This window comes from Oncorhynchus masou, chromosome 2 (genome assembly GCF_036934945.1).
Source record: "Oncorhynchus masou masou isolate Uvic2021 chromosome 2, UVic_Omas_1.1, whole genome shotgun sequence".
In the NCBI taxonomy this organism is placed as follows: Eukaryota; Metazoa; Chordata; class Actinopteri; order Salmoniformes; family Salmonidae; genus Oncorhynchus; species Oncorhynchus masou.
In genome coordinates this window covers 22,301,919-22,311,400 of record NC_088213.1, presented here as the reverse complement: position 1 = coordinate 22,311,400, position 9,482 = coordinate 22,301,919, and the positions used below count along the sequence as shown (strand labels likewise).

The 9,482-nt window shown below is 40.9% G+C and overlaps 1 protein-coding gene across 1 annotated transcript in view; it reads right to left on the bottom strand.

The window, feature by feature from the left end:
* Window positions 1-2,999: 2,999 nt before the first annotated feature.
* LOC135556996 (nuclear factor of activated T-cells, cytoplasmic 3-like) overlaps window positions 3,000-9,482 on the bottom strand; it is an 86,843-nt gene continuing 80,360 nt past the window's right edge. Inside the window, 1 exon segment of the mRNA XM_064990342.1 lies at window positions 3,000-3,329. Within this exon segment, the coding sequence (XP_064846414.1) occupies window positions 3,271-3,329 (59 nt within the window). The 3' untranslated portion in view covers window positions 3,000-3,270.

Here is a 9,482-nt window from a genome sequence, read left to right as displayed (position 1 = left end):
TACAAGCATACACATAACATAATGCAGCCATCACTGTGCTTGAAAATATGGAGAGTGGTACTCAGTATTGTGTTGTATTGGATTTGCCCCAAACATAACAATTTGTGCTCAGAACAAAAAGTTAATTGCTTTGCCAATTTTTTTTGTAGTATTAATTTAGTACCTTGTTGCAAACAGGAAGCATGTTTTGGAATATTTTTATTCTGTACAGGCTTCCTTCTTTTCACTCTGTCAATTATGTTAGTATTGTAGAATAACTACAATGTTGTTGATTCATCCAGTTTTCTCCTTTCACAGCCATGAAACACTGTACCTGGTTTAAAGTCACCATTGGCCTCATGGTGAAATCCCTAAGCCGTTTCCTTCCTCTCTGGCAACTGAGTTAGGTAGGAGGCCTGTATATTTGTAGTGACTGGGTGTATTGATACACCATCTAAAGTATAATTAATAACTTCACCATGCTCAAAGGGATATGCTCAATGTCTGCTTTTTATTTTTTTTACCCATCTACCAATAGGTGCCCTTCTTTGCAAGGCATTGGAAAACCTCCCTGGTCTTTGTGGTTGAATCCATGCAACTTATGTGACTTGTTAAGTTCATTTTTACTCCTGAACTTATTTAGGCTTGTCATAACAAAGGGGTTGAATACTTATTCACTCAAGACATTTCAGCTTTTTATTTTTTATGAATTTATAAACAATTCTGAAAACATAAGTCCACTTTGACATTATCGGGTATTGCGTGTAGGCCCGCGACAAAAACGTTTACATTTAATATATTTGAAATGTATGCTGTACCACAACAAAATGTGGAAAAAGTCAAGGGGTGTGAATACTTTCTGAAGGCACTATATCTACATGGCTGGAAGGTCACTAGAAGTGTGGAATGTTGCATATTACAGATCCCAGTCCAGCACCAGAGAAGAAGAGAAGGGGCTCCCAGGCACCCAGAGACAAAGAAGGACAAGGGTGATGGGGGTGTCGCAGTGGGGCTGCAGTACTACCTCTACACTCCCAGGGGGTGCTCAACCAACCGGGTGTTTGTACTGTCGAGGTCTATGCTGGTGAGAAAATCATGAGTACAGTATTCAACCCTTCTTTATTCCTACTGAGGGATCCTATTTTTCCTCACTGAGCACTACACTGTTAGGGGCAACATTGTGACTTGAGAGGGTATATTTCATACTCCATCCAGACACCCTGAGCAGAGTTTTGCTGCATAGAAACCGTTTAGGAGGTGATCACTCTCTAAACCAGTGATCACCTCTGGGGATCTGAGCCCAGGACTGAGAACTAATGCTAAAAATGAACCCGAAGTCAACTGAACAGAGAACATGTTCCTCGTCTTTCTGCCACTCACTGACCCCAATAATCCTACAGTTTGTCACCACCCTGCGGTGTTCTCCTGTTTATAATCTGATGTATACAGTGGGGCAAAAAAGTATTTAGTCAGCCACCAATTGTGCAAGTTCTTCCACTTAAAAAGATGAGAGAGGCCTGTAATTTTCATCATAGGTACACTTCAACTATGACAGACAAAATGAGAAGAAAAAAAATCCAGAATATCACATTGTAGGATTTTTTTGAATTTATTTGCAAATTATGGTGGAAAATAAGTATTTGGTCAATAACAAAAGTTTATCTCAATACTATATATATACCCTTTGTTGGCAATGGCAGAGGTCAAACATTTTCTGTAAGTCTTCACAAGGTTTTCACACACTGTTGCTGGTATTTTGGGCCATTCCTCCATGCAGATCTCCTCTAGAGCAGTGATGTTTTGGGGCTGTTGCTGGGCAACACAGACTTTCAACTCCCTCCAATATGGGGTTGAGATATGGAGACTGGCTACGCCACTCCAGGACCTTGAAATGCTTCTTACGAAGCCACTCCTTTGTTGCCCGGGTGGTGTGTTTGGAATCATTGTCACGCTGAAAGACCCAGCCACGTTTCATCTTCAATGCCCTTGCTGATGGAAGGAGGTTTTCACTCAAAATCTCACAATACATGGCCCAGTTCATTCTATCCTTTACACGGATCAGTCGTCCTGGTCCCTTTGCAGAAAAACAGCCCCAAAGCATGATGTTTCCACCCCCATGCTTCACAGTAGGTATGGTGTTCTTTGGCTGCAACTCAGCATTCTTTGTCCTCCAAACATGACAAGTTGAGTTTTTACCAAAAAGTTATATTTTGGTTTCATCTGACCATATGACATTCTCCCAATCTTCTTCTGGATCATCCAAATGCTCTCTAGCAAACTTCAGACGGGCCTGGACATGTACTGGCTTAACCAGGGGGACACGTCTGGCACTGCAGGATTTGAGTCCCTGGCAGCGTAGTGTGTTACTGATGGTAGGCTTTGTTACTTTGGTCCCAGCTCTCTGCAGGTCATTCACTAGGTCCCCCCGTGTGGTTCTGGGATTTTTGCTCACCGTTCTTGTGATCATTTTGACCCCACGGGCTGAGATCTTGCGTGGAGCCCCAGATCGAGGGAGATTATCAGTGGAATTGTATGTCTTCCATTTCCTAATAATTGCTCCCACAGTTGATTTCTTCAAACCAAGCTGCTTACCTATTGCAGATTCAGTCTTCCCAGCCTGGTGCAGGTCTACAATTTTGTTTCTGGTGTCCTTTGACAGCTCTTTGGTCTTGGCCATAGTGGAGTTTGGAGTGTGACTGTTTGAGATTGTGGACAGGTGTCTTTTATACTGATAACAAGTTCAAACAGGTGCCATTAATACAGGTAACAAGTGGAGGACAGAGGAGCCTCTTAAAGAAGAAGTTACAAGTCTGTGAGAGCCAGAAATCTTGCTTGTTTGTAGGTGTCCAAATACTTATTTTCCACCATAATTTGCAAATAAATTAATTAAAAATCCTACAATGTGATTTTCTGGATTTTTTTCTTCTCATTTTATCTGTCATAGTTGAAGTGTACCTATGATGAAAATTACAGATTACAGGCCTCTCATCTTTTTAAGTGCGGGAACTTGCACAATTGGTGGCTGACTAAATACTTTTTTGCCCCACTGTACATGTGTAGGTGGGTGAATCTGAGCTCTTTTGCTGTCATTGGGTATATGAAAGGTTTGTTCATGTGTGTCTGGAGGGTCTTTTAGTGGACTGGTAGGGCCATGAAGTGTAAAGGGGAATCTCAGCCCAGTCTGTCCTGCCTAGAGGCAGGTAAAGTCCTGTGGTGGAGGTGGTGGTGTTGGGGCTGGTGAGGACACTGCTATGCCCAGCTGGGTGTGTGGAGGCCTGGCCACTGACAGTGCTATGACTGGGCACCGCCACCAGGGGACTGGGACATGTCTCTGCCGATGATCTCATTCACTGGAAACACAAAGAGAGAGGATACAGGTTCACTACAGCTGAACAACACAGTCCAGAGGGTTTATTATTATCGGCTACTAAACCTTAGCAAGGCTTTCTTCAACTTCAATTGACCCAAAGTTTTTGAGGCCACATTGATTGTCATATATTATCAAGAAATCAAATCTAAATTGTGTTCCTGAATGCATTCGGACTGTGGGAAAATACAAATGTTTACCAGCAGAGGGCGATGTTGCCCAGCTCACTTACTGACTACTGAGCACAGAAAAGTTCAGCTTCAGTATATCACAGTGGAGAGATAGAGGGGAAAAACTCATACATACACTGGCAAGACCCAGAGGTTCAACTCACAGCTTTGGAATGACAAAACCACCGTCAACAACCAGAAAGCGAGGAGAAACTATTCCATTCACTGCCGTGTGTCATTACCGTCAGACATGACCTTTGACAGCGTCCAAGATATTTAGTCTTTACCACCACAACATGTCGACTCCTATAAATATCATCCTCCATTTATTGAATGGCCTAGCGAGCACCATTTCTCTATTGCGTTTCTTCATTTCTTCCACCTCTTAATGGAGCTTGAGTACATTTCCTCTGTCCTATTATTGTGGGTTTGCGAGCGTAGTAAATGGGCCTGTATAAAACTAATCCATTGTTACAACACATGTTGTCGACCCCAGAGAGGCACTCAAGCACAGTGCTCTAGGTAATTACTCTGCCAAGCAGAGTTAGCTTGGCCTGATATTAAAAAAATAAGTTATTTTCTCTCTCGCTCTCTGGCGGTGGGGCATGTTGGAGATGCCTCCAACAGAGGCCTGACTGTTACAGTGGTGCCAAAGCGGTTTTCAGCTCACACCGGGCCCAGCGTGGCTCAGCGGGAGGACCAGCGGGGAGCCTGTAAAAACCACAGCCGTAAAGTAAATCAACTTCTAACCCCCATATCACGCTAACTGAAGCTGCATCTGGTTAACTACAGTACCTGTGGAACGAAAAGGAGGGTGAGAAAGAGAGAGAGGGAGAAAGAGAAGAAATAGAAAAGAGGGAGAGGAGAGAGAGGAGAGAGAGAGAAAAGAGAGAAAGAGAGAGAGAGTGAAAGGAGAGGATACGTAGCCTGGTTTGGTATTTGTGGAAAAAGTGAAGATATTTTCCACACAGCAGCGACTGGTAGCTTTGCATTCGTGCAGCAGTGGCGGCATTCATACACCGTTCATTTCCTGATGTGGCACATAGGTGTCAAAAGTCAAGGCAGGTCAAAGAGACAGAGGGCAAAGAGAGGAGAGGGTTTGACTATCTGGTTTAGAGCGAGGAGATGGTGAGTGAGTCCTCTGAGCTCTGACAGTTTGACACACATTAAGACAGATAGACACGCAGGTATTCAGCCAGACCTGTCCATACACCGCAGTATCAGTACCAGCCCTGCTGCTTGGGGATTCCTCTTCTCTTACCTACAACTGGCCACTTGTTGTGCAACTGTCTGTTGTGAAATCATACATTTAATGGCCCACTGTGTCTGATGGACAAGTCAGCATCTGCTTTATATGGGTCATATGATATATGGGTATTTATATATGTGGTATATTATTGGTAGATGGAGTGAGAGGAAAATTAACAGTCAAATCATGTGTAGATTAAATTCAGTGTATTATCGAAACATTAGGGAGTCCATTCAAATGAATTCATCTTAAAATCTTCCCTTTATATTTCTTAACCACATTTTGCTGTGTATGGGGTTAAATAATAATGTATTCATTAACACAAATAAAGAATGATACTTTTTCATCAATTTAATTAAAAGCCTTGATATTCTGTATTCCAGTTGTTACCCCCATCCCTAAGAATCATCAGCTATATATCAACAGTTACCCCCATCCCTAAGAATCATCAGCTATATATCAACTGTTACCCCCATCCCTAAGAATCATCAGCTATATATCAACAGTTACCCCCATCCCTAAGAATCATCAGCTATATATCAACTGTTACCCCCATCCCTAAGAATCATCAGCTATATATCAACAGTTACCCCCATCCCTAAGAATCATCAGCTATATATCAACTGTTACCCCATCCCTAAGAATCATCAGCTATATATCAACTGTTACCCCCATCCCTAAGAATCATCAGCTATATATCAACTGTTACCCCCATCCCTAAGAATCATCAGCTATATATCAACTGTTACCCCCATCCCTAAGAATCATCAGCTATATATCATCTGTTACCCCCATCCCTAAGAATCATCAGCTATATATCAACTGTTACCCCCATCCCTAAGAATCATCAGCTATATATCAACTGTTACCCCCATCCCTAAGAATCATCAGCTATATATATCAACTGTTACCCCCATCCCTAAGAAGCATCAGCTATATATCAACAGTTACCCCCATCCCTAAGAATCATCAGCTATATATCAACAGTTACCCCCATCCCTAAGAATCATCAGCTATATATCAACTGTTACCCCCATCCCTAAGAATCATCAGCTATATATCAACAGTTACCCCCATCCCTAAGAATCATCAGCTATATATCAACAGTTACCCCCATCCCTAAGAATCATCAGCTATATATCAACAGTTACCCCCATCCCTAAGAATCATCAGCTATATATCAACTGTTACCCCCATCCCTAAGAATCATCAGCTATATATCAACTGTTACCCCCATCCCTAAGAATCATCAGCTATATATCAACTGTTACCCCCATCCCTAAGAATCATCAGCTATATATCAACTGTTACCCCCATCCCTAAGAATCATCAGCTATATATCAACTGTTACCCCCATCCCTAAGAATCATCAGCTATATATCAACTGTTACCCCCATCCCTAAGAATCATCAGCTATATATCAACTGTTACCCCCATCCCTAAGAATCATCAGCTATATATCAACTGTTACCCCATCCCTAAGAATCATCAGCTATATATCAACTGTTACCCCCATCCCTAAGAATCATCAGCTATATATATCAACTGTTACCCCCATCCCTAAGAATCATCAGCTATATATCAACTGTTACCCCCATCCCTAAGAATCATCAGCTATATATCAACTGTTACCCCCATCCCTAAGAATCATCAGCTATATATCAACTGTTACCCCCATCCCTAAGAATCATCAGCTATATATATATCAACTGTTACCCCCATCCCTAAAAATCATCAGCTATATATATCAACTGTTACCCCCATCCCTAAAAATCATCAGCTATATATATCAACTGTTACTCCCATCCCTAAGAATCATCAGCTATATATCAACAGTTACCCCCATCCCTAAGAATCATCAGCTATATATCAACAGTTACTCCCATCCCTAAGAATCATCAGCTATATATCAACAGTTACCCCCATCCCTAAGAATCATCAGCTATATATCAACAGTTACTCCCATCCCTAAGAATCATCAGCTATATATATCAACAGTTACCCCCATCCCTAAGAATCATCAGCTATATATCAACAGTTACTCCCATCCCTAAGAATCATCAGCTATATATATCAACTGTTACCCCCATCCCTAAGAATCATCAGCTATATATCAACAGTTACTCCCATCCCTAAGAATCATCAGCTATATATATCAACAGTTACCCCCATCCCTAAGAATCATCAGCTATATATCAACAGTTACTCCCATCCCTAAGAATCATCAGCTATATATCAACAGTTACTCCCATCCCTAAGAATCATCAGCTATATATCAACTGTTACCCCCATCCCTAAGAATCATCAGCTATATATCAACAGTTACTCCCATCCCTAAGAATCATCAGCTATATATCAACTGTTACCCCCATCCCTAAGAATCATCAGCTATATATCAACAGTTACTCCCATCCCTAAGAATCATCAGCTATATATCAACTGTTACCCCCATCCCTAAGAATCATCAGCTATATATCAACTGTTACCCCCATCCCTAAGAATCATCAGCTATATATCAACTGTTACCCCCATCCCTAAGAATCATCAGCTATATATCAACTGTTACCCCCATCCCTAAGAATCATCAGCTATATATCAACTGTTACCCCCATCCCTAAGAATCATCAGCTATATATCAACTGTTACCCCCATCCCTAAGAATAATCAGCTATATATCAACTGTTACCCCATCCCTAAGAATCATCAGCTATATATATCAACTGTTACCCCCATCCCTAAGAATCATCAGCTATATATATCAACTGTTACCCCCATCCCTAAGAATCATCAGCTATATATATCAACTGTTACCCCCATCCCTAAGAATCATTAGCTATATATCAACTGTTACCCCCATCCCTAAGAATCATCAGCTATATATATCAACTGTTACCCCCATCCCTAAGAATCATCAGCTATATATCAACTGTTACCCCCATCCCTAAGAATCATCAGCTATATATATCAACTGTTACCCCCATCCCAAAAATCATCAGCTATATATATCAACTGTTACCCCCATCCCTAAAAATCATCAGCTATATATATCAACTGTTACCCCCATCCCTAAGAATCATCAGCTATATATCAACTGTTACCCCCATCCCTAAGAATCATCAGCTATATATATCAACTGTTACCCCCATCCCAAAAATCATCAGCTATATATATCAACAGTTACCCCCATCCCTAAGAATCATCAGATATATATCAACAGTTACTCCCATCCCTAAGAATCATCAGCTATATATCAACAGTTACCCCCATCCCTAAGAATCATCAGCTATATATCAACAGTTACTCCCATCCCTAAGAATCATCAGCTATATATCAACAGTTACCCCCATCCCTAAGAATCATCAGCTATATATCAACAGTTACTCCCATCCCTAAGAATCATCAGCTATATATATCAACTGTTACCCCCATCCCTAAGAATCATCAGCTATATATCAACAGTTACTCCCATCCCTAAGAATCATCAGCTATATATATCAACAGTTACCCCCATCCCTAAGAATCATCAGCTATATATCAACAGTTACTCCCATCCCTAAGAATCATCAGCTATATATCAACAGTTACTCCCATCCCTAAGAATCATCAGCTATATATCAACTGTTACATCCCTAAGAATCATCAGTTATATCAACAGTTACCCCATCCCTAAGAATCATCAGCTATATATCAACTGTTACCCCCATCCCTAAGAATCATCAGCTATATATCAACAGTTACTCCCATCCCTAAGAATCATCAGCTATATATCAACAGTTACTCCCATCGCTAAGACTCATCAGCTATATATCAACTGTTACCCCCATCCCTAAGAATCATCAGCTATATATCAACAGTTACTCCCATCCCTAAGAATCATCAGCTATATATCAACTGTTACCCCCATCCCTAAGAATCATCAGCTATATATCAACAGTTACTCCCATCCCTAAGAATCATCAGCTATATATCAACAGTTACTCCCATCCCTAAGAATCATCAGCTATATATCAACTGTTACCCCCATCCCTAAGAATCATCAGCTATATATCAACAGTTACTCCCATCCCTAAGAATCATCAGCTATATATCAACTGTTACCCCCATCCCTAAGAATCATCAGCTATATATATCAACAGTTACTCCCATCCCTAAGAATCATCAGCTATATATCAACAGTTACTCCCATCCCTAAGAATCATCAGCTATATATATCAACAGTTACTCCCATCACTAAGAATCATCAGCTATATATCAACAGTTACTCCCATCCCTAAGAATCATCAGCTATATATCAACAGTTACTCCCATCCCTAAGAATCATCAGCTATATATATCAACAGTTACTCCCATCCCTAAGAATCATCAGCTATATATCTGAATATAATTACGTCTCAAAGTCATTGCACTCCTGTTAAACCGGTACATTCTCAAAAATCCCCCCAAATAAATTTGTCTCAGAAAAAGTAATACAACTATTTCAAACATAATTTTACAGTATCGACAATGAATACTGTAGCGTCAACTGTACTTGCTGGTTGACTACCATTAAAAAAGCAGTGAAAACGTATTGGTGGTTCCATGATAGAAATAGAGGTGTCAATTTGTATTTGTTTGTGTGATCTGTGAGCTGCTACTACTGCTGATGTGACAGAGGGAGGGGCAGGCCTTTGTGCTTGGCTGGCTAGCCACTGTCTCTATCCTGTTGGCGTGGGCGGAT